Consider the following 25,509-nt stretch of genomic DNA (forward strand, 5'->3'; position numbering starts at 1 on the left):
CCCCCCCCCCCCCCCCGTGTAGGTGGAGAGTCCAGTTAATCTTTCGCATCCGCTGTGAGGAACGTTGCCCCCAATCCGACGGCAACGCTCCCCGCTCGGATATACGCGAAACGCGCGGAGGATGCACTTCTTCAGTAAGAATGGGGCACACTCGCTTAGATGCTAAATCAGCCTGGCATGTCAGAAAGACGTGGACAAAAAGACCGTCTGGGGCGTTCCAAACGTAGGATTCGTGCACACATCGCCTCTCCAAGTAGTCCCCCCTTTCACACCGGCAACGCCGTGTTCCTGCCTGGGTCAGAGTTGTCTCTTGAGGAACTGCTTCCGGCTGCTCAGCGCTCTCTCGGCCCTTTGAATGAAGGGACAGGATCCACCAGAACACACTGTTTTGCACAGTCCTGCGCTCGACTGTAATGACACTGAAGCCATGCACGTTCGGCGCTGAGAACAACTTCTGCGTGGCGGCCTGCGCCGACTCAAAACCCCTACCGCTCTCGCTCGGCTCGAAGTTGATCGCGTACGCGTCTGTACCCTTCTGCTCGCACAGCATGAGTACTTTCTTGGCCTTGGCAATCTCCTCCTGAGCGCCTTTGATCGCCATGAAGTTCCCGTTAACCAGGCGGCGGGCAAACTGTACAGACAGCAGAAACGCATTCGCTTGCCAGCGACTTTTCAGCGTCGCTCCGGTGTCCTCAAAACACGCGGGAATTCCGCCACAGTTGAATCTGTCGTGCGCTTTCACCTTTGAGCGCCGAATCCTTTCTTCCAGACTGCCCAGCAGCTGTCCCTCGCCCTCTCCTTCTGACTCCGCTTCTTCCACTCTCCCCTCTGCTCGCCCCGTCTCTAGAGGCCTGCCTAACTGGACCGCTCCTGATCCTTCGCCGTTCACACGGATCCACTTCCCGAGCTCGTCCCTCGCCGTCCCTCGCTCGACGCACTCACCCCTCCCCACGGCTCTTCCTGTCTACGCGCGTCTCGAATTCGTGTTGGAGCGCCCAGATACTCCCCTGAATCCCCAGGCGCGACTGGAGGCGCCGCGCCACCCCGGGTGAGGACACGTATGCCTTGCGTGCGCGGATGCACTTTCTCACCGCTGCCGTGGTTACGAAATTTTGCGCCTTCCACGCGACGCTCATGGCCCGCCGAAGCACCAGGAACAGGTGCGAGGCCTGCATCTTGCAGCAGGCGAAGTAGGCGACGAGCTCGACGTCTGCATGGAACACACAGCCGCAACGCTCTCAAATATATACGCATGCAGGGTCGGCGCACCCCAAAACGCACTCTGGGGGACACTTGAGTTAAAGAGAAAAGGTACGAACTGTGGGTCGCATCAGTGCCCGAGGCAGAGCGCTGGACCGGTAACACCCAGGGAACGACGCAAAAAGTCGCAACAGTCGACGCGAACGCGAAAAAGAGGAGTCGCTGCGCGACACGCAACGGACGAATAACAACTTGGGAACGCAGCGAGGCGACCCAAAGCCCGCTCGCGAGCGTCTTTCTTGCGCAAAGGCACAGCGAAGTCTGGCCCGACAAACTGGAAACCAGAGCAAGAAACGTCAGGGGGGGAGGCCAAACCAAAGGCCCTCGCCGCTCCCTGGAGAGCCAAAGAGGAGGCAAGGAACCAGTGTCCGAGAGCTTGCACGCATTTGCATGCCCCGCGATTCATCCAAGTTGTTCAGGCGTTTCACGCTGCTCGCACCAGCAACCTTACTTCGGCCTGGATCCGACTCGCCGAGACTGAGACGCGCCATCTCCAGAATCATGCCCGTGACGTAGTGACGTGCAATTTCGATGAATTCGTGGACCTGGAAGACGCAAACACGACAAGACAACACGCGCGCCTCTCTGCACACACGCTATATATATAGATAGATATATAGGTGGAAACAAATAGATAGTATCGTCCAGCATGTGCTTTCGTGGCAGAGCATATAGTCAAGCCCACACAGTCTGTCTACATCTTTTTCTACTGCTTTCAGTTGATTCGAAGACTGTACACACTCTACCATTGCGCCTGCCTTACTCTCTCCACACGTACTGGAGTGCAACACTGCACTGCCTCGAGCAACTCAGGCGCATGCGCCAGAACGACAGAGGACGAACGTTTTTGGGATGCATACTCAGAGACGACAGATGCCGAGCGGCTTTTCGCTTTTGGAAGATACATTTCTATTTTTTGAAAAAGTCCGCCCAGTCCCGCGGCGCGCGTCTCGGACGTCTTCGCAGCTAGCCAAGCTTTTGAGATGCAGGACGACAGGAGAGCTCCGCGGAGACGCAAACACGCAGGCGCCTTCTTGTGTTCCTCCCGACTCGCTCTCCTCGCTCAAGGACACAGCCTGAGGCTTCGAAGGAGCGTCCTCGAAGCAAACGGGAGGTCAGGCACGAAGACAGACCTTCTCCCGTTGAACCCATCCGGACATTGTAGTTCCTACCTGCTGCTCTTCCTCCGCGTTGTTCGCCACAACGAGAGGGACGGAGTGGAGGACGAACCGGAACGCACTGAGGGCCTCCTGAAACCGCCCAGCTGCAATTTCAAAAGAAGACGCAGATGTGTCAAAAGGGTTGGCCTTGTGGAGACTCGGAGGGACGGGAAGAGATCTATCTCACGCGTGTGAATGCCCGAAACCGTGCACACGGACGTGTTGCCGTGGGCACCCAGTTGGAGGCTCGTTTTTACGTCCCTGGGTGGCTCTGCACGCGAGCGACGTGCGTCTGTTTTCGCGCGCACGTGCAAGAAGGCCTTCTAAGCCTGTTCATCTCGCTAAAAACGACAGTTTGCAAGACGAACCGAGCTGGTGCAAACCCAGGGCTGCTCGTCTGCGCATATCTGCAACCGATGCAGCCTGGAGAGGGGGACGGACCTGTGACGAGTTTGTGTGCTTCTCGCAAGTCTTCCATAAGACTGCTGGGCAGAATGAGGCGGTGCGGCTTCAGACCGCCGTCTCCTGCGGCGCCTTTCCCAGCCGCGCGGTCGCTGAGGGCGAGAGGGAGCGACGGCGCGAACGGCAAACCGGGCAGAGAGGCCCAGGCAGCCTGGTAGACTCGGGAGAAGATCGGCAGGAGCGGGGCCGGATTGCGGAGAGCCATGCGTCTCTGAAGCGTTTCGAGGGCGAGGCTGAACTCGCCCGCGGCCACAAAGTCCGCCACCACGGGTTGGCCTCCCTTCAGCCAGGCTGCGTGCGGCGGTTCACGCTTCGCCACGAACGAGGAACCTGCGCCGTCGAATCCGTGCTCGAGAGTTTCCTTTCCTGGAGCCGGCTCGTCGAGGCCTCCCAGTTGCGAGAGGCCTGCATCGTCCGGCGGCAAATCGATTCCGTCGCTCCAGTCGCCGCCCGCTACGCCTTCGCCCAAATCGACTTCGAAGCCGTCGAGGTCTTCCGCGGCGTCTTCCCACGCGGGCGGAGCGCCGGCTGTCGCGCCGGCTGAGGCGCCCTCCACCATGTCTGAGAGCGACACGGCACAGAAGCGAAGTCTCCACAGGTAAAACGTGACGACGCGGACACACTCGACCTCGCGGCTACGCACAGACGCGAAGCGAACGGCCGGTGTGTGTGGGGAAAAGGGAAACGCGCGCCGGAGACACAAAGAGGGGACCGCCGCCGGAGACACAAAGAGGGGCACCACACTGAGCGCCGCGCGATGGCTGAGTGGGAGAGACGCGCGGGCGACTGTCGCTTTTTACTGGATTTGAAGACGGGGAACAACCCGAGAAAGAACCCGCACGTCGCGAAGACCGCCGCGAGAAAAGTGAGCCGAAAGAGAGATTCGACGCACACATTCAGGAGGCAAACGCACCTTTGTACAGCCGGGCACCTGCCGCTTCGGGTTTCATGCCCGCAGTCGCTTGCATGGCTTTATCAAAGACTGACGCGCCCTCCGACACTGCCGACGGCCAGGCCGAAGTCTCTGCCTCCGTGCATCTGGAGACACATTGGCGCAAAAGATGCACGAACACCGACACAAACATGACCCCTAGAGACGACCAGAGAGCCCTTGCCGCCTTGTCGCCTGACTCACAGGAACGCTTCGGACCGACATTCAAAACACCCGTATGCACGGAGAGAGAGAGAGACGCCCCCGGCGACGCCAAGTGTAAATCGCACCCTACGCGTTGCGCGCTGAATCCGTTTCCCTGTCTGGCTATAAAAAAACAACATTAGATTTAAGATAGACGACAACGACATCACGATCCTAGATCGCGAGCGGCATATGCGTTCCTGGGTCCCGCGGATCTGGGTGCGCCGCCGTACGCACGCGCACCAAAAAAGACGAACGAGCGACGGCATGCGAAGCAAACAACGTGAAGGCAGCGAAAAGCGTTGGATTTCAAGATCCTACAGCCCGACGGTGGCGCCCGGCATTTCGAGACGTTTCCACGCGAAACACAGGATCTTCTTCGCGAGGCGCACGCGCCCCCGCTCCGAGTCTACCTGAGGATCGGGATGGGCGGCATGAGGAGCTGAGGCACGGCGGGCATGAAGGTGTCGAGGGACATGTCCTTCACGCTGTCGTGGAGTTGTTCGTAGAGAGCAGTCAAGCCGTAGGTCTTGGCAGTGAGCGCTGCGAGGGCGATCTGTCCGACCTCCGCCAAAACCTGGACGCGTTCCTCGGCGTCTCCCAGCAACAGGGCGTTGTGGAATTCACTCATTGGATCCTTGCGCAGCTCGGCAATCCGCAGCATCTTCCTCAGCTTGCCGATGTTTCCCGTGATGAAGTACAGAAACGACAGTTTCTCGAACTCCTTCAACTTTTGGTACGCCGACTCCACCAAAGACGGGTACCCCTGCTGCAACGCCGCCCGCCCCAGGAGTTGCCACGCACTCTGGAGAGAAAGAGACAAACGAGAAGACAAATGACGACGTGGAGAAAACCAGCGGTGGGAGGCGCCGGCCGCACAGCGACCGACAGACGGGAGAGCGCCGCCAGCAGCGGGAAGCTCTTTCAACCTGAGATTCGACGAATTGCAACTTTTACGTCGGACACACACGAGAGGGCCGACCACCGAACGGGAAGAAGATGCAGGACGAGGCTGGAAGTAATCGCCAACCGAGAGACGCGCTCTTCTTTCTGTCGGGAAAGTTCCGTTTCAGATCCTTTCTGGATCAGGGGTATTTCCAATTCACGCGAAAGGTTTAGGTTTTTTCCCTCAGAACGCCGGAGTAGTTCCAACTCGAAACCTAGAAAAGGCCCGAGGAGAAAAGACGTGAAGGCCCCCTCTTCGGCGAGACAGTCGCCCCAGTAGCTTGCCTTGTCGTTGATCTCCTGGGCAGCAGCCAGGGCGTCGTCCATGCTTCTGACTTCGAGGGCCAGGTGGAATCTCGCTTTCTTGTCTGTGAGGAACTCGAGGGCCACCTGCAAAAAATTCAAAGACGCCGCGGAGATGAAAAACCTCCAGAGAGACGAAACCTGGACAAGCAGCCCTGTCGGGGAACACAGCCCGGACAGATCAAGGACGGAGGCCGCGTGCGCAAGCATCTCGTAAAAAAACGACGAAACGGGAACTGCATGACAGGGATTTCACTCAAGGTCAAGGAGCGCGTCGCAGAGCACCCCGCCGTAGAAAAGGCTGTGCCATCACGAAGAAACAACCCTTGATCGGAGAGAACAGAGAGGCACACACGTCGGGAGAAACGGGGGCAAAGTTCCGCCGCAGAGACCGCCGGAAACAGGGTTGCTGATGGACACAAAGCAAGAAAGACGAAAAATGAGACCGTCCCCGGAAGAGCCTTCCCACTCTGAAGCCTGAAATAGAGACCGCGCCACATACACAGGCCAGACCCTGTGTGCCTTGTTTGCAGGAAGTCACGGCCCACCGGGTGCGTCCTCGAATTCGCCTCCCCGCTCCCGCGAAAAGCTGCATGCTCTTCCCGTTCCCCCTGTGAGGAAGAAAACGCCCATTGTCCGCGTCAGAGCTGCGACGAACCGCGAGGAAGAGCGACGCACCTCTGGATATCCCTTCTTCTTCAAGTAGGCAATGAGAGCATTGCCGCAAAGTTGACCGTTCCGCACAAACAGAGCCACCTGCGGCGCAAAGGGGAACCAGGAGAGATTCAGATCACCGGATCCCGCTGGATCGGTCGAATCCAGAGAGAGCGCACCTTTCTTTCCTAAAAAACAGAAAAAACACTTCCGCTTGACACAGAAAGGAGCGGGACGCGCGAGAGTCCCTCTCTCGTTTACACAGAGACGAACGGCAACAGCAGCCCACGTCGAGGCGCCTGGTCCCTCCTTGGGCTTTCTTCTCGTCTGCCGACAAAAAGCTTCGCCTCTCTCCGGCAACCCAACGCTTCATCTTCGAGCTCCTCTCCAGGCCGACGTATCGGCTTATACGCGGGTGATCCTGACGACACATCGGCGGCCTCGTTAGCTGTCGCGGGCCGCCCATTTCGTCCCTGGTGTGGCTGTTTGCATCCCTATCTAGAATGCCGCGACCGTGCGCGTCAAACCCCGCAACCCTATATCGATGCTGCGTGTTCTGAGGGAGGAGACTTTCCAGAGAAGAGGCTGCGAAGCGAGGGGAACCGCATGAAAAAAGTCCCCTCTGTGAACTGCCCTGTACCTGGTCAAACTGTCGGCGATGGAGAGCGAGTTTGAAAAGGTATTCCTGGCAATTCAAAGGCTCGACGTGGACGCCGGCCCGCCGATCCAAGTAGTAGTACATGCCTCTCTGGACTCTGAGGGAGAACGAAAGGGGACACAGTTGGGAACCGTTCGAATGCGTCACGAATTTGCAGGATGCACAGCTGAAAAAGATCCTCTTGCGGCAAGACTGGAATTGACAAGGGCAAAAAGCAGAGAACGGTTTCTGGCGGGGCCCGAAAGTCGGAACTCCAGAAGCCTCGCGCAGCCCTCGGGGGGGGACGCCTCTCGGGCAGGTTTCTTTGCTCAAACGCGTTTGCACTTGCGCTCGCGAACGCAGTCTCGCAGACACTGGAGAAAGGCGGTCGCTTTTCCACTAGGTGCCTCGGCACTCGGAGACTCACTTGAAGATGTACACAGGCTCGTTCAAGCAGTGGATGATTCCCCGGTCGCCGTTGAGGAGGAGGTACTTCACGTGGCTGAGAGTTGAATACACGAAGGTGCCTGGAAAAAGAGAAGAAAACGGCGAACGGGGAGGCGCATCGTGCCGTTTGAAAACTGAAGTGCAAATCGCGCTCTGTTCCAACCACGCGAATACTCACCGACCCGTCAAATACGAAACTGCACAGCGCACAGAGTGAGGGAGAGTTGAAGACAGGAGAGATACGTATTTAGGCGTGGAAAGACACACTCACATGCATATACATCTACACATATGCCTACAATATATATATATATATATATGTATATGCATATAAATGTGTTGGTATGGACGGACTGGGAATCGAGCAGATCTCTTTTGGATTCGAGACGTACCGTTGTCTTCGTCCCACGCACCGCCTTTGATGCGAATGTTTTCGTGGACAGCACAGACGACTTCGAAGCCACCCGTGGCGTCAGACGCTCCGCCGTCCGCGTGTCCGACGTGGTGTAGAAGCATCAATGAGTGCTTCGAAATGACCATGAGATACTCGCCGGTAGGGGAGAGAAGAACGGAGCGGATGCCGCCGCCTCCTCCGCACTGGACTTCGGGGTAGACTCGGCACGTCGGCACCTCAAAGAGACGCAGCTGAGAACAGAAAGGGAGAGAAAGCTGACTCGAGTAAGTGCAAAAAGCGAGAACAGGGTCTCCGGCGATTCGCCAGCGAGATGGAGTCACAGCACCTCAAGGGAGAGCGCAACAGAGACACGGGAGCGACGAGAGGGACACACCACGGAGACGCGCGCCGTGGAAAGAGAAAACGCGGAAGGAAAATGAACGCGAGAGACGCGTTCTTACAGGAAAAGGACGACAAAGAAGGGAAGGAATGCGCCGAGAAGTAGAGAGAGCGGACAAAACCCCGAGAGAGAGGACCGGCACACATGCACCCTGGGAAGGCGGCGAGAGCGAGGGGTGCCCGATGAGAGATTTTGAGGGATTTGAAAGGCGCGTCTTGAGACGCGAGACCAAAAAGACGGGAAGCGGGGGACTTTGGACGCCCAAAAAAGACGAAGAAAGAGAAGGACAAACGTCGACAGAGAGTAAGAGAAAAAGAGAAGACCGAGAGGCTCACCAGGAGGCGGAGAAGAGCACGAAACGGTCACTACAGAAATGCGCAGATCTGTACACAAAAAAGGCGTACCTTGTCCTCAGACTTGAGAATGAGGCGGTTGTTGCCTCCGAAGAAAAGCCGGTCTACGGGACACGGCAACTCGACCTTCTTGCACAGTTCGTTGTTCATGTTGTACACTCCGAGTGACGTTGCCCCGGCCTTGTCAATCATTGCGAACCGATTTCGCGCGACAAATGCCACTGAGTGGCATGATCCCTGAACAGAGACAGAGAGGTCGGAAAGACATAGTCATCCTACTGCGACATGCGTCCACACAAGTCGCTCTGGCTCTTTCACATTCGGGTGAAGAGAAATACGCCGAAGAACAGGTACGCGAGAGACGTTGGTAAACGGGCGGGAATCTAAGTTCACCTGCCTTTAAAAGTGACATGACTGGAACGCGAGACAATGAAAAAAAGGAAAACATCTCCGGATATGTCTAAAGAAAGCTGGTCACAACCAGAGAGACCCGAGCGATCCTGGTGAGAGTTTCTCCGACAGACACGTCGCTGAAAAAGGCAGGTGGGACGCCTCCAAAGCGGTTTCTTCTTCTCCGCGCGTCTTCCCGCGTTTTCGCCATGCCCGTTTCCCCCCTCCTTTCAAACCACAAACCGTAGACGCACCGTGTGTGTCTCCGGGCTGCCAGGATAGGGCAAGCCTGCTTGCGGCAACGGCCCGACGACGAGGTCGTACGAGAACCCGCTCTCTGCATCCGCCTGCAAAAAGGAACCGAAAACTCGACGCGCTTGGACTCCCCCAGGAAACGGGAAACGAAAGAAGGACCAAACACAGCACGAGCATAAACAGTTAAATTTAAAGATACACAACCACAAATGCCGATATATATATATATATATATGTTGCAGATGCATACGAATCGCCTAGGTTTGGGAAAAACAGCGTTGTTAGGACGAAGCTGAGGCACGGGGGTATTTTTGAATGGGGCGTTCGTGACTCGCGATCCTGAATTTCTGGACCCACTCCGACTCTCTGAGCACTGCCCTCCACGCACGTCCGAGGACACAAACGGCGCCGCCTCACTGCAGAACACCTGCGCTGCGCGCGATGGAGGACATCCCACGTATACAGCAGAGTGTCATGCCCTTCTTAGACGGCGTTGCTCCGCGCACCAGTAACACCGGGAATCCGAAAGCTCTGCCTCATTTCCGTCCCTCGACCTACCCCCATATCGATATCCATATGCACACATCTACACACACATATATAGATGAATGCCAATATCTATATCTATATATATACATATATGTCGATGGCTATGTCATGAGTTTGTGTGGAAGGTCAGGCATCGCGCATGGAAACGACCGAGCGCGCCGCGGCGGTGACCTACATAGATGACGATGGCGTTCAGGTCGGTGGCGTTGAGAGAGTTGACGAGGAGGTATTTCGGTCCGGCAGTCATGGCATTGGCGGGTCGGCGGACTTCGCAGATGGAAACTTCCGCCGCAGCAGCGAGTCCCGCTGCATTCCCCCCGCCGAGGCTTCCGGGTGCGTTTCGAGCGTCTCCATGTTTGTGCGACAGCTGGAGCGTCAGCTGGAGATCCCGGAAGCACACGACGCGGTCGCGGATGTAGTAGAAGTGGAACCGTGAGTGAAGCGCACTCGGCGGCCTCTCCGTGTGCAGTTTGAAGACCACCATGCCCGAGTCGTGGCCAACGGCGAGCGCACTGCTGGTGCGATGCGCGGCGATTATCCAGAAACGGTCGTTTTCCCGGCGGAAGGTGTGCACGCCCACGCGCTTGCTCACGTCCCAGACACGAATCGTCCGGTCCTCCGAATTGCTGATCAAGAGCTCTCGCTGCGGGTGAAAAACGAGACACGAGACGTTGTTGAAGTGGCCGCGGAGGGTGTCCACCTCCCACGCCTTCGAGTCGTTGTACCTGAAGCCGACAGAAACAGCCAGAGACGGCCGGAAAGGGAGACAGTCGGATGTTTGTGTGTGTGTGTGTGTGCAGGCTTTCCGCGACAGAAAACAAGAGCGACACAGAGAAGACCGAGAGCGCGCCGGAAGCGAGCGATGCACGTTGTTCGCGTGGACAGCCCTGTCGCACAGAAGAGAATCGGGGAAGTCCACACAGGTCGACCTTTTTGTTGACGTCTCAGCAGATGCCCGCAAATAGACCGGAAATCCAAGCAAGACGCCACAGATCATCCAGTGAGCGGGGGCGGCCAACCCTCCCAGCGGACTTTGAAGTTTCTCTGGTAACTGGACGCGGGCCGTCTCGCTCTGTTGCGAGAGCGCGTCGCGCGTTCCCGCTTCGTCCGCCGCCGTTTCGAACTCGGGTTGCCCAGAGGACTCAATTGCCTTTCGCACCCCTGTCGCACGGCCGTCTTCTGGCTTCACCGCTTGAGAACCCGATTCGCGACGGCCAGACTTCCGGTCTCCGTCGTTCGCGCAGCCTCTGTCTCCCTTACCTCCACAGCTTGATCATGCGATCGTCGGCAGCGGAAGCAATGAGCGGCATCGAAGGGTGGAACGCCGCCCAGTTGACTCCGCGTTCATGGCCCTCGAGCACGAACTTGCAAACTGCGTCATTCGCTGTAAACATCTCCGAGGCGTGATGCCTGCCTCCGGGACCGCCAGGGAAGCTGCCCTTGCCGAACGCATGCGCGCCGCCCGCGCCGCCTGTCTTCTCGCGAAGGCCCGACGTGTCCCAGACGCGAATGGTTTGGTCGAGAGACGCGGAGACGACCAGGTCCTCATAGGGGTGAAACAGGGCACTCATCACGTAGTGGTTGTGGCCAGTCAGCACCGCAATGCATGCGCGAGACTGCCAGTTCCAAATCCGAACTGCACATGCGCATAAGAGCGGAGAAAAACGAACGCGCGGAGATGGTTTTGCGCCAAAGGGAGATCTGGAGCGGCCGAGGACTTGGGGCCCGGAACAGACGCACAGGTTGCGAAACGGGAAAAGCGCGCCTCGAGAGAAGGCGCCACGAGCGACGTGTGTTTCGAAGGCGCCAAGAAAGGCCCAGGGAGAAGAGCCCTCTTTGGAAACGCGTTTCCCCCCCCCCCCCCCCCCCCCCTGCAGCGCGCCAGACACACTCCCGAGGACCGATTGCTGCTGCAGACAGCGACGCTCACCTGTTTGGTCATCGCTTGCAGACAGAATCCACGGATAGATGTGGTGAAAGAAGACCGTGCGAAGGTAGTCGAGGTGGCCGAGGAACGTGAAGATGCACTTGCGCGTCGTCAATGACCACAACTTCACCTTGTAGTCGTCGCCGCCACTGACAAAGAGCGGCTGGGAGGAGTGGAAGTCGATGCCGCGCACAGGACCTAGAAATGCACAAGAGATCGCATGCAACGCGAGACGCACTCGAGCAAGAGATCCTCGGCCGCACCAGACAAAAGGACGCACCGCTACCCCCGACACCGACGACCTCCGGTTCCGGGGCATCTCCGACAAAAACACACGGCAGAAAGGCCACGTCTCTCCTGTCTCCCAGGAGCGGCTGACGAAACTCTCGCTGAAAAAAGGTTCGGAGGGTCCGCGCGTCGAACGCTTCCCACAACTGCCGGTTCTACGCGTGCGGCGTCTGTGAGGCGCCGTGCACATGCCATCGGCGAGAGCGCGCGGAGGCAAAAACTGGGCACAATAGCCTGGTTTGGTCGTCGGCTCGGAGACCGAGACCACCGCTTCAACGGATCGCATATTCACACGGTCACACACGCACAATCCGCCTCGACAGAAGGCTCGTTGACTGGCGGTTGATGCGTTCCCGCACAGACTTCTTCGTTGAGGCACACACTGGTGACGGTACCGAGTGCCCCCACCCAGGACTGTGTCTCTCCCCCGGGCTCGAAGACAGGCGATCGGCCCAGAGCACAGGACCGGCGGGTTGCAGTTTTTCCGACTCCAGGAAAACGCACATGGGTCGGCCACGGGGTCATTAAAGTGGGCTACGTATGCAGTAAGGTCGAGCGTGGACTATCGAATGAAACAAAGCGCTCCCTGAGGTCTGGCAGCGCCGACGCGTCCCAGGTGTCTGTACACCCCCCCCCCCCCCCGGCCGCGGAGTGTCTTTTTTGTGGAGCCCAGAGGGTTCAGGGAAATGAGTTTCGATCGGAAACGGAGTGCCGACGAGGGGACAGGCTGCGGCTCTCACAACGACCGACTCTGAACCCTCGTCCGTTTCGACTGTCCGCGTTTTCACGCTGCCGGCAGATTCTCACCTTCATGTTCCTCGAACTTGTCAATCAAAGATCCAATGCGGTAGTCCCAGAGCTGGATCGTGCCGTTGTGGAGTGCGGCGAGAACCCACTGGAGCGAAGGGTGAAAAGCGAGCCCCTTGACGCGGCTGCTTTTCGTTTCGCACTTCACAAACATCTTCGACATGGTGCCGACCCCTCGTGGTGTTTCCTTTCGGTTTGCGAGGTCCTCTCTCCTCCGCGCACGTTCTCCCCGCGCCTGAGAACCCCAAAAGGGGCGGCCTCTGGCGCGCGTGGCAAGCTGTCGCTGAGAAAACGCGATTTCTGCGCCTCAGATGGAAGCTCGGAATCCCAGTCTCCTCGGAAGAACAGAGCGCACGCACAGTCCTGGTGTACACACGCCGACACCGGGAAAGAATGGATCGGGAAAACTTTGCTTCCGGACCAAGAAAGGAGTCGAGACGCGCTGGCGGAGAGAAAGGAAGCTGTGCAAGAAATGAAAAAAGACTTTCTGCCCCCAAAAGCGTGTGGCGCCGCCTCCTGCTTAGGGAGAAAAACGAGAGACGCAGTCCGGGTGTTCGGAGCCTGACAGGCACGCGCACAGCGGAATGGAGGGGCAGCGGCGAGCGTGAAAAAGAGCGGAATGAAGGACGCGAGACAAATCTTGGAAACGGGTACTACAGGGGCGTTACTTTGTCGAGATGCCCGACGGCGGAGAGGGAGGCTTTCACAGACTTTCGGGTTCGTGCGAGACACACAGCCTTCGTCGTTACAGGGGAGAGAGCGGTACGACACAGACACGGAAAACGAGGGCGGAGAAAACAAGAGACTGCGGCAAAGGACACGAGAGGAGCCGCGGGGGATGCACTTGCGCCACGCGAGAAAAGAAGCGAGGTGAATCACAGCCCCGGGGGTTCACCATGCGGGCCCCCTTGAAAACCCACGCTTGCTTTCTGGAAAACGCGAGAAACGAGAAGACACTTTTGCTTGTGTAGCAGGAAAGGTGACTGTGAGACAGTGGAACTTGCGGAGGAACGACGGCGGGGGGGTCTAACAGAAAGGAACGGGAAGACAGCGTCCAAAAAACACGGATGAACCTTCGTGAGACTTTTGTACGTGCGCGTTCGCGACCTAGCGTTTAACGCGTTCCAAAAGACAAAGTTTTTCAACGGCTCCTCATTTCCGAGAACAGGAGAAACGTCTCCATGGACACGGAAGACAAGCAGTGCAGCGAGGACAGCGAGAGGAGGCTGGGACGTTTCCGCGCATGGGAGAAAGGCAAAAAAAGGAGAAACAAACTCTCGCGGATTCACAAGCCGTTCGATTTGGTGTGGCTTCGGCAAAAATGCCGACCTGCCGTCTGCTGGAAGGAGTTGAAGACTGTGTGTCTGTAGACATACTCCGATGCTCCACGTAGAAAAGCTACACTCCTCTCGCTCATTTTCCCTGCGCATGGACGGTGGAGAGGGAGAGAGTTTTTGTACGCAGACATGCACACACAATTATCCAGGTAGTTGTGTACGTCTGAACACATCGGGACTTGTTTCAAACCGGCAGGGGGGTTGCATGCGCGCAAAATCCGTGAAAGCGCGAAAAACGGGAACACCCGAACGCTCTCGCCCCCGCGCCAGGGGCAAGGGAGGAGACAGAAAAGCCGTCGTCGCCGCGCAGATACGGTTTTTGCTACACCGGCGATCTCAGCCACTGGGCAAGCTAGACTATCTGCAAGGTTTTCGCTATCAAGACTTCCTCCTCTTGGTCGACACCGCTTTGGGAGGAAGTGGCCGAAGCCATTTTGACGAAGAGATGCACTGTCCACCTTCTTTCTCTCTGGGCAAATTCGAACGCCACAGGGTTACTCGGAAGCGCTTCCAAGAAAAAGACGCGAAGCGAACAGCCGGGATATAGCGGACACAACCATCCCGGGGGTTTCGTGGCAGAGTTTGTCTTTTCGGACGAAATGGACTTATTCGATTCCAAGAAGACACAACCCAGAAAGGCGTCATTTCCGGAAAAAAGACCGCAAGGTCGCGCGCACCATCGAATCTGTCGACGCTAGCGGGAGGTTCGCTTTGGATGTGCACACCGTGTGGAAGAGGCTGCTGCTAGTTCCTGATAGCCGTTTTAGGATTCCACGGTAGCGACACCGACGCAACTCGCACTGAAGTTTCAACCGCGCGCGTTGGGAATTCACATCAGTCGCCACGACAGTGCTTTCCGATCAACGCGGGAGTCGTGCTGCGAGGGTCCGCACTGAAAAGGCGACGCCTAGAAAAGAAAAGGAGTCTGGTGCGTTTCGAGACATGACCTCAGCTACGGGATACGAGACCAGAGCAGGCAAGAACCAAGTGAGAGACCCAGCGGCTTCTCTCTGGCAAATGCCCTCGTAGGTTTTCACAAGCTGCTCTTGGACACATGGCTGCGTCAAACCGCCTCAGCTCATCGTACTAGCTCGCAACTCCGGTCCTCCTCAGCTTGAAGGGAACTTGCGGGAACATGCGCCCGTCACTTGAAAAAGGACACCAAATGGGCGCCAGAGGGAGGTTTTCCCTTGTCCGGCAAGCACAACTGAGCCGCATGTGTGTCCGTTCACCGGAAGGGTCGGGTGGCCAGGGGTGTTCTTGCAAAACTGGGAACTGCGGCTACTTGCTTCATGTATGCTCACGTAGAGACGTTTCTATACTCCCGAGGACAGGACACGCGAATGCCGCCGAGGGAATCGCGCACGAGGCTTGGCATCACCCCAGTGGAGCATCAGCGAACTTCCCCCATGCTGTCTTTGGAAGAGACGAAGCGATGCGAAGCAAAACGGACTGGTGAAGAGCCGCCCCCTTTGAGGTGACCTGCACAGTGGCAGCCGAAACCCTCAGACGGGGTAGGATTTTGCGAGGGAATGGGCGTGGCGTCGCGGCTTCGGCCCTTATCCTTGCAGAAATGAGGCTAAAGAGAAAAACCGATCCACAAATCGACAGCCCGGAAGGCCAGGCTGCAGTTCCCTTGCAGTGCGTCCCCAGTACTCGCTACCCTATACGGAGAGAAACGTGTGCATGCCCAGGTACAGGATTTTCCGCTCGTGGCTACTTTAATGCGCACTCGACGCAGTCCCTTTCCTGCGTTAGGAAGAAAGGACGCTCAGGCAAGAGGGGAAACGCGCTTAACGGTGTAGAAAAGATTTTCCACAGACTACTCCGAGTCCGACTCAAACACGGTATGCTTGCCAATGCCAGCAAATCTTTTTGAGAGGCCAATTTGCTCGATCTGTTTCCCCGCCCGTTTTTCGTCTCGCCTCTCTCTTCCTTCCTGTCGAGACTCTGTCGCACCGTCCGTTCCTTGACTGGAGACCTCTCTCTTCCGCTTTTCCGAAGCTTCGTGCCGAGGCGCCTTTGATTCTGCCCGGATCTCCCGCGAACCCGGGATCGACGCTCTACCTCTGCCTGAATGCAGAGGTGACCGTCGGTCTCCGTCCCGGCTCGGACCGCGCTTTTGCTCTCGCGAAAAAGTCTCTCTACGCCCTCTAGCGCCTGCCTGCGTGCCATCGCCTCTCTCGTGGAACCCTCCTTCGCGGGAACCGTGCTGGTGCGCGTGGAAACTTCTTCCCCGTTTTCTCTCTGCAAGGCCTCCCCGGAACGCCCCGCGCGTGGTGGTCTGCCTGCCTCGGCCTGCAGCGCTCGCATCCTCCCCGTCTACCCAGTCTGGGGCCTCTGCGAAAGCGTCTTCCGCATCCTCTTCGTCGTCAGTCACCACGCACCCGTCAGAGTCGAAAAGGACTGGAGTCGGCCGAGGACCCGCCGGCTTTTCAGCAACAAGGAAATTGTCTTCTTCGCCTCCTGAGAAAATCAAAACACATGCCCAGTTGCCACGCGTGGTCGAAGCAACAAAACAGAGGAAGAAAAACCAAGGTTCATACAGCTGTGGCGCCTCCCACAGACACCCACGCCGGTTTAGTGTCCAGGCGAAAACGGCAATCGTTTCCACAAAAACGGGAGTGCCTGCGCAGCGCCCTCATAGAGCACATCGCGCATGTCAACAAAAAATGCAAGAAGGGGAACTTCACAGGGGGGGGGGGGGGGGGGCGTCTGCGTCACTGGTGGAAGTTGCAAGGGCGTTGCATGGGGTTAGCCCACAGCCAAATCTCCTCCCCAAGTCAACCGGACACGGAACACCTCGGCATGTTTTGGAACCAGAAACATCCATGGAACGCTACTGGGTGGACCCGCTCGCGGTGCCTACCCCCTGATCGATTTGCCTACCTTTTGCATTGTCCTCGCCATCATCCTCAATTCGTTCTTGGAGAATCTGCGCATTCGAGGAAACAGTTCCAGGAAATCGGCGAGATGAGGAGACACATCCGCAGAGCGATGGACCGCTGAGCCAGCTGGAGAGACCCAACGCTCGAAAAAGGTTTCTTCCTAGATGATCCGCTCATGTCTCCCAGGAAGGCGAAACAAACGGGGCATCCACCCAGAGCCCTCCCTTCAGTTTCGCCCCCCCCCCCCCCCCCACAAGGCAGCCCAAACGCAGTTCGCCGCTCACCTTCTGCCTGATTTTCGCCCTCATCTCTTCTCGCTTCTTTTCCGTCTCCTCTGAAGCGGGGCCTGCAGCGTAAGGAGGCGCGACACCGCTGACCACACGTGAGGCTTGCCCCGTAAAAGGGAGGCGTCTCGACTCCTCCCAACTGTCCCCAAAGGCGACGCCGCGCCGCAGCACATACACTACAGCCTTCTCTCAAGATCCCGCAACTGCCGTGACCTATTTTCGTGCCTCATCGGCGGACCACACACAGGCTGCAGTGCAGCCCTGCATGCGTCGAAAGTTTGCCGTTTTGCGCGCTCCTGTTCACGGAATGCCTGCACCAGTCCTCACCTCCCGAAGGGAAAAGAGCAATGTAGGGCTCGTCCGCCGGATAGCGCTTTGGGAAAAGGTTTTGCACAGAGACAAAAGACAGCAAAAACAAGAAATGGGACACGTCATTCGCCGACACGCGGAAAAGCAGGCGCAGCACTGCCTGATGGGCCTCAACCACGTAAATGATCTCCGCAAGGGCACTTCCTCGTCTCTCGCGTGTTGAGCAAGCGCCTGCGACTATCGAAAGGAATGTCCTATCCTAGAAAATGAACGCACTCTGAACGACGAGTGCGCCCGCCGCAGATCGTCCTGAAGCCACGCTGTCCTGTGTGTGCGACAAAGGCGGCACGCAACCGGATCGCTCTGCGACAGCAACAACACGTCGTCCTTTCTCCTGGTCACGGTCTATGTCGACAGGTCAAATGGGGTCGCATCTCACGTAGCGCCGACGTACCAGAATATAGTTCAAGTCATCAAGGTGTTTACGGAGAGCGCGTTGATGCTCCTCTATAGACGCGTCGAGCGTGCCTGCGTCTTGTGCGTTTGTCGTTGCATCCCGCCGGCGACGCAGGAGGTCGGACAGAATTCGGCGTTCCGCCTTGATCTTTCGACGCACTTTCTGGCCCTCTGCAAGAGGAACGAAATCACCGAAAAACCGAGGCGTCATTGCCACGAGAAGGCGATGGGTACCACTGGCGTCGACTGATGAACGATATGGCGCAGAACACATGTGTAAATCGTGAGGAAATGCACATGCCGCGGAAAATTTTCTCAGAAACGGTCGACATTCCGGCTTCGCACCAGACGGGGAAATCCAGATTTATCCAGAGCGAACACCGTCGCGGCAGGGGTTGAGAAAAGCGCCACAGCTAAATTGTACAGCGGGATATAGGCAGTGCAACGGAGCGACTGAATCGTGTGAACTCAGTGTGAGCAAGCACCTGCTTTTTGAGTCGAAGAGACTTCTGCTCCTCTCCACCACGTCTGGAGCAAAACCCACGCTGTGGAAGCACTCCTCGCCTTACCGTAGAACTTAATTTTGTCGTACAGCTGTTTCCGCTTCACCAAAAAGCGCTTGCGTTTCTCATTCTTCTTTTGTTGAACGGCCGCGCTGTCGAGGGAAGTGATCTGCTCTTCGAGACGCGTCACGACTTCCGGCGGTAACCCCTGGAAACACAAGTGACAAGAAAGCCACAGACTTGAGGTTCCGCAAATGATGTCGGCGGTGTCTGGCCGTTGAGCGGCTGCCCACAAGTGCCAGGAGGTCAGTACTTTGTGGCAGCAAAACGTCCGCTGTCCCCGGCAGCTCACCTCTCTCTTCTTCAGCAAAAGCCGCCTTAGATCCCGCGCCTTCGCTTTGGCTGTCTTGTTCCTGCCTTTCTTGTCTGCAGCGCCTCGTTTGGGAACAGTGCCCCGTTTCCCCCCAAACTTTCCGCGTTTGAGGCGGTCACTCGGACCGCCGGGGCCACCGCTAGCAGTTTGTTGAGGATGCCCCATCTGCATTCCCCTCTTGCGTGAGAGAGAGAAGTGTAGCCTGCTGAAGAAGCCGGCGCGGGCCAAAGTGACGTCATGTATAATCGAAATGGCCGGCAGCGCTTCCTGAATGTGGGTCGTTCGGACCTCGCTTGCCACTATTCTGACGCCTCATGCATGCACCATCTGACTGCTGCGGTGTTTAGGAAGCACCGGACAGCGAAACGCCTGCATCTCGCCTTTCCAAGCGCAGTGCAGGGTACATCGAAAGATTGACGCGACGAGGAAAATCTGGAGAGGGACTCAACATAAATGCGTCCGGAACCACGGCTGAAAACGTCGTCTTGCACTGCAAGTGTCTGCGAGTTTTTTCCGCGTTTCACTGCATGTACTTGTCGCATGCAAAGTCAGAGGGCCTCAACCATGTTCAGCTCCCTGCCTTCACACACTCTGTGGTAGTCTGTGTGGTGTCAAAGTGCCTGCAAGGATGACCTTGACATTTTTACCTCGAATCCAAGAATATGTCAAGGCTTTTTAGCTCTGCACTCTACTTTTCAAAAAATCGGGCCAGGCTCCCTTCTGAACGGGGACTGGACTGATCTCCGGCCTTTGGATATGCGGCATATGGAGTGAAAAGCGGGGTTTGATATCATTATTTGGACTATCTTTGCAGGTTTTCTACAAGTGTTGACGCATTAGAGTTTGGTGTGCTGAGATTCCCACGTACGTGGTGCCGCTTTTGAACCGATTGAGCTCATCCGGCGAACGTGTCATCCACAACTCTTCAATGCGGACGAGCTCCAATGGTACTACGGTCGTGCGTCGGAGCGCTCCGAGTGGCGCGGTCCAGCTGCAGAAGACGCTTTTGCGGATCGAGACTGGAAAACATAGCTACAATCAGGCAGGCGCATCTTTCTTGCCCCTTCGTCTCTTCTCAACCCTGTTCTTGGCGTCATCTTTCCCAGCGGGCGTTCCATGTCGCCTCGTCGAATCCCGCGTCACCAGCTGACGAGTCATCGTCGCAAACTGTGTACGTCTGCATTTGCAGCGAAAGATTTTTGGAATGCCATGCAGGCAGTGGGGGAATGGCGCGTTGGCAGACGAAACGTGACTTTAACGAAAACTATGCTTAGCGACACGTGGCTGATGGGAATGGCTACCCGGGTCCACGACGAAAGTGCGTAGTTATTGAGATTATCACGCGTGATGTTCTGCTCTTCGCAGCACGGTTTCTTTCGTACTTCCTGACAATTCCGAAAAGCTTGTCGAGGCCAAGGTTGGAGATAGCATTCTCGAAGTCGCTCACTCGAACGACATTGAGCTTGAAGGTGAGACATCGTGACATGCGGGTCCAGTGGTACTGCACGGAACCTTATATCTGGCAACCGCGGCATCCTGCTGTCGGGACTGCTGTTTTGTATCCTAGGCGCTTGTGAAGGAGCCTGCTCTTGCTCAACGTGCCACGTCATCCTGGAACAGGAGGTCTACGATGAGCTGCCCGAGCCGTCGGAACAAGAGGAAGACATGCTTGACCTGGCAGCGTGCCTGACCCCAACGTAAGAGGCGAATCTCCCTCCACTACTAGATGCAGACCCTATTTTTTGGCCCAGTACCTAAGCTAGGATGATATTATGTCGGTTTTTTTTCGGTTTGTGCAGAGGAAATACAGCAAAATTGCAGTGATACGCGCTGCTTGGATGCTGGGTGTTTGTGCAGTTCGCGGCTTGGGTGTCAAGTTCACATCACTCCCGATTTGAAAAACGCGAAGATTCGGCTACCGCAAATCACGCGGAACTTTTACGTCGATGGCCATGTTCCAGCGCCCCACTGACGGTGGACACTTTGTTCCAGTACTGGCAGCACCAGTTTCGCCAGGTGATGTTTGCGGCACGAGCAAGTTATGCGCCCTTCTCGGTGCTCATGGAGAAGGGGATATCTGCGACTGCCAAACACTGCTATTCGTCTCCCACATGCGCATCTTTCATCATAAATCTGGTGATTGCAAAGTACACCACCAGTACAGAAAGAGCATAGAGAGCTGCAAGAGACAAAATGACTGTCGCAATCCAGCCGGGCCCTTGAACGCCGAAGGTGTGTGTGGCACGATAATGTTGTAAAGTGAGAGTCACGCCGTACCTGTCCTGGTAGCAGGCAATTGGTAGTTTATCATGTCGACTCCGCTTATGACGGCCTCCCCCACTGATTTAGAGGCTCTGTATGCAACATGCATCCGGGCCTTGAGGATGCTAGTAAATGCCTAATTTACAGTGTTAAGACAGTTTTTTTCAGGGACTTTGTCGGGTGTTAGGCTGTACCGCTGTGATGTACTCCGGCTCTACCCCCTCTGAGAGTACTGTTTTTCACTTTTCCTCTCGAACGCTCTGTACTAAACTAACCTCGCGCTGCAAGGGCGACTAAATCTCTTTTCTTGACAAAGAATAGAAGCATGCCGTCATGGCAGCCGCGGTTGCCGATGCCCCACTGCCTGAAGAGTTGTCAACGTTGATATTGGCTGCTGCACGTTGTCTTCAATTGCTCGACTGACCGAAGAAGAGAGTGGGCGATTTCGTCGGCCGCCTGTTGTGGAGTCTGACCCTCAGGTACATAAATATCGTTGGCCACCGCGGCCGCCACCTGCTCCAGGGAGAGTACTACAAACATATTCGCTCCTTTTTTGTGTGCACACATACCTGATAGAAGTGCTTTCTGCCGTCTGGACATTCATGCTCAGTCGAGTCTCGAAGCTGCATAAGCCGAGACTCGAGTCTGGACTGCTCCTCCGGTGTAAGAAGGTGATCGGGATCGCATAGCCATGAGTGTGTGGCCCTGATCAGCGCACACGACCTGTTTAAGTGAGTGTAGAGTTTCGCAAAAAGCTAGTTACGTTGTGGAGAAGGTGCACTTCTGTGGTTCAACGAATGGGTTGGGGAAGGATGCGGCCGTGTACAGAACTTCTTCTCCTCTGAAGCGCAAATAAACAGCTGGAAATATGGTCAGCTCAAACGGTTCGCAATGCCACTCACGAAATCCGGTGAGTAACCGGCTGATATTTCCTGGCCCCTGTTGATTTAGGGCCATGAGGCCGGAACTTGAACGGGACAGCTTCCACTTCGTCGGCGCGTGCGCCTGAGAGGACCCCCGGCCATGCGACAGCGATAAAAAGCAAACTTAGCACCATCATGATGAACAGACAACAGGTTGCGCCAAAAAGTATTTCGCACAGTGGCTGCTCGTAACTACGGCTAAGGCGTCAGGAGCGCGAATCTGTTATTTTTCTGCCGTTCCTTCGGTACTGCCTGAACCTGCCCTGTACATACACCGTTACGAGGCCGACCTTGGAGTGCCATTGCTCTTGCGCGTCACTGGGCACCGTCCAGCGCGCCACGATCCACCGCTCTGCGGGGGTGGCCATTGAAGTTCTGGGAAGTACACAGCCTGTCAGCATCGTTCATATGCGTAGCGTAGCGCTCTCCTGTGCAACAAGTATCTGTCGCTGCTGCACCTACGTGAGGGGCGTCGGCCGTGGTCATCAACACAGGCGTAAGCGCCTCAGGTGGCCAACGGAGATGCAATTGTCTTAGCAAAGATGGGACACACATTTGGGAACAAAAAACGGAAGAGCAGACCAGCGTCCCAAAGCATGCCTCCCGTGTAAGAACCTTTTTTTCCTCACTTTGGTGATACAACCTTTCATCGTCATGACCGGAATGAGTAGTGGCAGGTGGCAATGATGAACTGGAAACGGTACGTCTTTGTTTTATTGATCTACTGGCTGATTCCACACATGAGACCGTCCTGATCCTCTAACCCACCCCAACCTACCTTGGCTGGACCCGTGAATCCCTGAGTGCTGCCAGGTTCAACCATAATACCCACAGACACACTGGAGTTTTGCTGTATCAGGTTGCTGCCATGGTGGGGTATAACTGTGGGTGCCCGATGTGTCTTGACACCTTTCTGATGTAACCTTCAGAATGGCGGCTTCCCGCATACGTGATCATCGGTGCCACGATAACGCTGGTTAGCCACAACAACGTACACAATTCGGGAGCACACTTGACCAGCGACGAAGTGAACGTGTACAAGCATCCAAATGGCCCTTTCATGTTCTGTTCTGGATACTTGAGAGATTCGGGAACATTTGCGAGTCCGGGAACGGCCTACCAACTTTCGGGTCCCCTGACAGCTGCCGCGGTGGTCACCTTGTTTGTGTGAGTGCCCACACATGAAGTGGGTCACCCATGCTGCACAACAGTCAGAGCACAGCCCGTTGCGTTTTCTCACTTTCATGGCAGTGACAAGCCGAGTACACTATTCCTTTACACATGTGAGTTGCCACTGATTACCCGTGAATGAGGAGGAATGCCAACACATCTATCAGATGCTTTAGTTAAAAGGGGGGATGCATGGCGTCGACAGAAGTGATGCGCGTGGACGACGTGGCGAGGAGGTAACAACGCTAAAACGAGAAAGACAATTCAAAGTGTTGGCCATTCTCAAGGCCCTCCTGTTGTAACAGTTTCTGTTAAACAGTGGGCTGCTTACGGGGGGTGTGGCCGTACACGCATACTGTTGAACAGCAAAAGCGGCGCCGCCTCCTTCGACGGAAGATGTGTCCCGCCTCCTCAAATACGCTGAGTGACTGTGCTGGGGCACTGGACTGGGAGGAGCCAAAAAATCACCGTCCGAGGCCAGCGGTCGTACCGCGCAACCATTTTCTCAGCGCAAATTTCTTCGTCCAACATAATTAGTTCTTCGACAAACTCTCTGAAGATCTACAGTCCGTGGGAATATCTGTGCTGAACAGTCTGACTAAGAGAAGGTAAGCAATCGTTGCTCTCCACCTTACGGGGCGTCTTCCCGGTGTGAAGCACAACCGATCCTCCATGTAGCGTTCCCAATTTTTCACCATTCTTTTTTTTTCTTAAAAAATATGTCGTTGTTCAGACTTGTGGTGATGTCATTGCTGCAGAGCGAAGATGGCGCGGACGGTTGAAATCACCATTCAGTTTTGTGGTGGCTGAGGCTATCGCCCCTACTTCGATCGGGCAGAAGCTCTCATACGGTCGTGGTTTACCGATGCAGAGCTCCGCCATGTGTCGATCGAAGGTGAGGAAGCACTATTTCCAAAATTCGTCTGTTTTTCGGGCTCTCAATGCCACTAATGTTCCCGTCTGATGTGAGAAGAGCCAAAATCTAGGTCCATAAGCCGTTACAGTATCCTGCTAGGGTGAGGCGGTATATTTCTCTCATGACGTACGAGATTTTGAAACCATGGGAGTACCTTTGAGCATTCAACTAGAAAGGGTCCACTCCACACACGTGTACATTGACATACTTACAATGCCCGTAATAGAGATACTCTCGGACGAGGTCAAGACGCTTAGTGGGATACAAACGAATACTCTACGAAGTACAGGAAAATCTTCACCTGAGGTGTGCGTTGAGGAAGCTCTGACTCGCCCTGCCGTGTGTCAAGAAGCAAGGCAAGATGATCGTCGTAACTACAAACGTTTAGCAGTACATGATTTCACGAATTCTGAGCTGTGAGGCAACTCGTCTCCGGTTCAGGCACATTCAAACATCCGTTTTTGTGAATTTCGTTCGCAGGCCACGAGGACCCCGGTACGACCGGGAATTTTGAGATAAGAATTGATGGGGTGTTGGTGCATTCAAAGAAGACGAGGAGACAAGGCTTCCTGCATGCCAACAAAGAACAACAAGAAGTAGTACGACAGAAAATCAGAGAGGCGCTGGACAACTAAGGGCGGGTAACGGGCGGATGAGAAGACGCCCCTTTCCCCTGAGAAGGGGTGCAAAGCATGGAGTGCCTGCCAGTCTTAGAGTACCAGATTTATCACTTTGTCTCTGTACCGTCTGGGTTGACTTCAGGCGGAAGTCACGGTAGCCGCTGAGCAAGAAGCTTTGTGTGGACAACGATGATACGCTGTTCGAGAAGTTCAGCCATTGCAAGTTCTGAAAGATGCACGTGAAGGCATGTCTGCAGACGCACGGAAATCTGCCGCGAGTGAATGCTTCTCTTAAAGTCAATGACCGGGGAAGCGGGAAATAGTCGACAGCGACGTTTGTTTGTCAGACGACCTTAAAGAACGGTATTGTAAACCTTGTGGGCCGTAGTGGATGGGGGGATCATTGACACTTTGCACTGTGTACTTACTGCGTACCAGTGGGTTCGAGAAGCGAGATGATGTGACTGAGGGAGATTGGATTTCATATTTTTGCTTTTGTGACAAAATGCGTTTCGGTTTTGTATTGAGTCATCTGGGCAGCGACCTGCTGGGAGAGTGGAGCTTTTGCGGTTCCTTCCTCCATGTTGAAAACCGTGTGGCCGTGTGAATTCGAAAAAACCTACTCCAGCTACACAGGATACTTTATGCGATCTAATTTGCAGCTCCTTCAGTAGTTTTTCGTTTGCGTTCTAGCCCTTCCGCGTTGAAACCTAGGCTTGGCGCTGCTCGCAAACCCTCTCCAAAGTCCCGCTGAACTGTCAAGCGGGACCGTCGATTAAGCAAACAATGGCGATCTTCAGGCAGCCGAAGAATTAAAGCCAATTTCATCACAAGCATTTCTAGCAAACGCCACGTGACATTCTCTAGCGGAGCGGCGATTGCATATCTCCTGTGCGGTCAACTGAATGTAGGTGGGAAACGTCTCTCTACTGACGCCCGCTACTGAAAAACAGCCGCTACGCTTATTCGAACTACAACTAGTACCTTCACCAATAACTAACGTGCGTTTACGCGTTCACGATGGGAAATTTCAACCCCCGTTGACTACTACTGAACTGTGAGCGCCGCTGAACGAGACCTCGCCGCGTTCGCTTTTGAA

General features: G+C 55.8%; 3 protein-coding genes across 3 annotated transcripts; 1 reads left to right on the forward strand and 2 right to left on the reverse strand.

Annotated features, from left to right (window-relative positions):
- Nucleotides 1-938: 938 nt before the first annotated feature.
- NCLIV_016850 (AT3G15980 protein, related) lies at nt 939-12,529 on the reverse strand (the record flags this gene model as incomplete). Its single annotated transcript, XM_003881877.1, has 17 exons — nt 939-1,210; nt 1,712-1,805; nt 2,433-2,524; nt 2,862-3,443; nt 3,796-3,920; nt 4,431-4,822; nt 5,299-5,352; nt 5,944-6,021; nt 6,560-6,674; nt 6,984-7,083; nt 7,396-7,648; nt 8,202-8,387; nt 8,795-8,887; nt 9,520-10,069; nt 10,605-10,980; nt 11,275-11,469; nt 12,367-12,529. 17 exons carry the CDS (start codon nt 12,527-12,529, stop codon nt 939-941), a joined length of 3,720 nt encoding a protein of 1,239 aa, XP_003881926.1.
- A 2,996-nt stretch (nt 12,530-15,525) lies between these two features.
- NCLIV_016860 (conserved hypothetical protein) lies at nt 15,526-18,690 on the reverse strand (the record flags this gene model as incomplete). The annotated part of the gene is made up of 7 exons (XM_003881878.1): nt 15,526-16,169; nt 16,593-16,638; nt 16,876-16,937; nt 17,206-17,251; nt 17,642-17,814; nt 18,213-18,354; nt 18,499-18,690. 7 exons carry the CDS (start codon nt 18,688-18,690, stop codon nt 15,526-15,528), a joined length of 1,305 nt encoding a protein of 434 aa, XP_003881927.1.
- A 773-nt stretch (nt 18,691-19,463) lies between these two features.
- On the forward strand, nt 19,464-20,491 carry NCLIV_016870 (hypothetical protein; the record flags this gene model as incomplete). The annotated part of the gene is made up of 4 exons (XM_003881879.1): nt 19,464-19,690; nt 19,885-19,988; nt 20,087-20,216; nt 20,377-20,491. The coding sequence occupies 4 exons, from the start codon at nt 19,464-19,466 to the stop codon at nt 20,489-20,491; spliced, it is 576 nt and encodes a 191-aa protein (XP_003881928.1).
- Between the last annotated feature and the right edge of the window lie 5,018 nt (nt 20,492-25,509).

This window comes from Neospora caninum, chromosome VI (assembly GCF_000208865.1).
Source record: "Neospora caninum Liverpool complete genome, chromosome VI".
Classification (NCBI taxonomy): domain Eukaryota; phylum Apicomplexa; class Conoidasida; order Eucoccidiorida; family Sarcocystidae; genus Neospora; species Neospora caninum.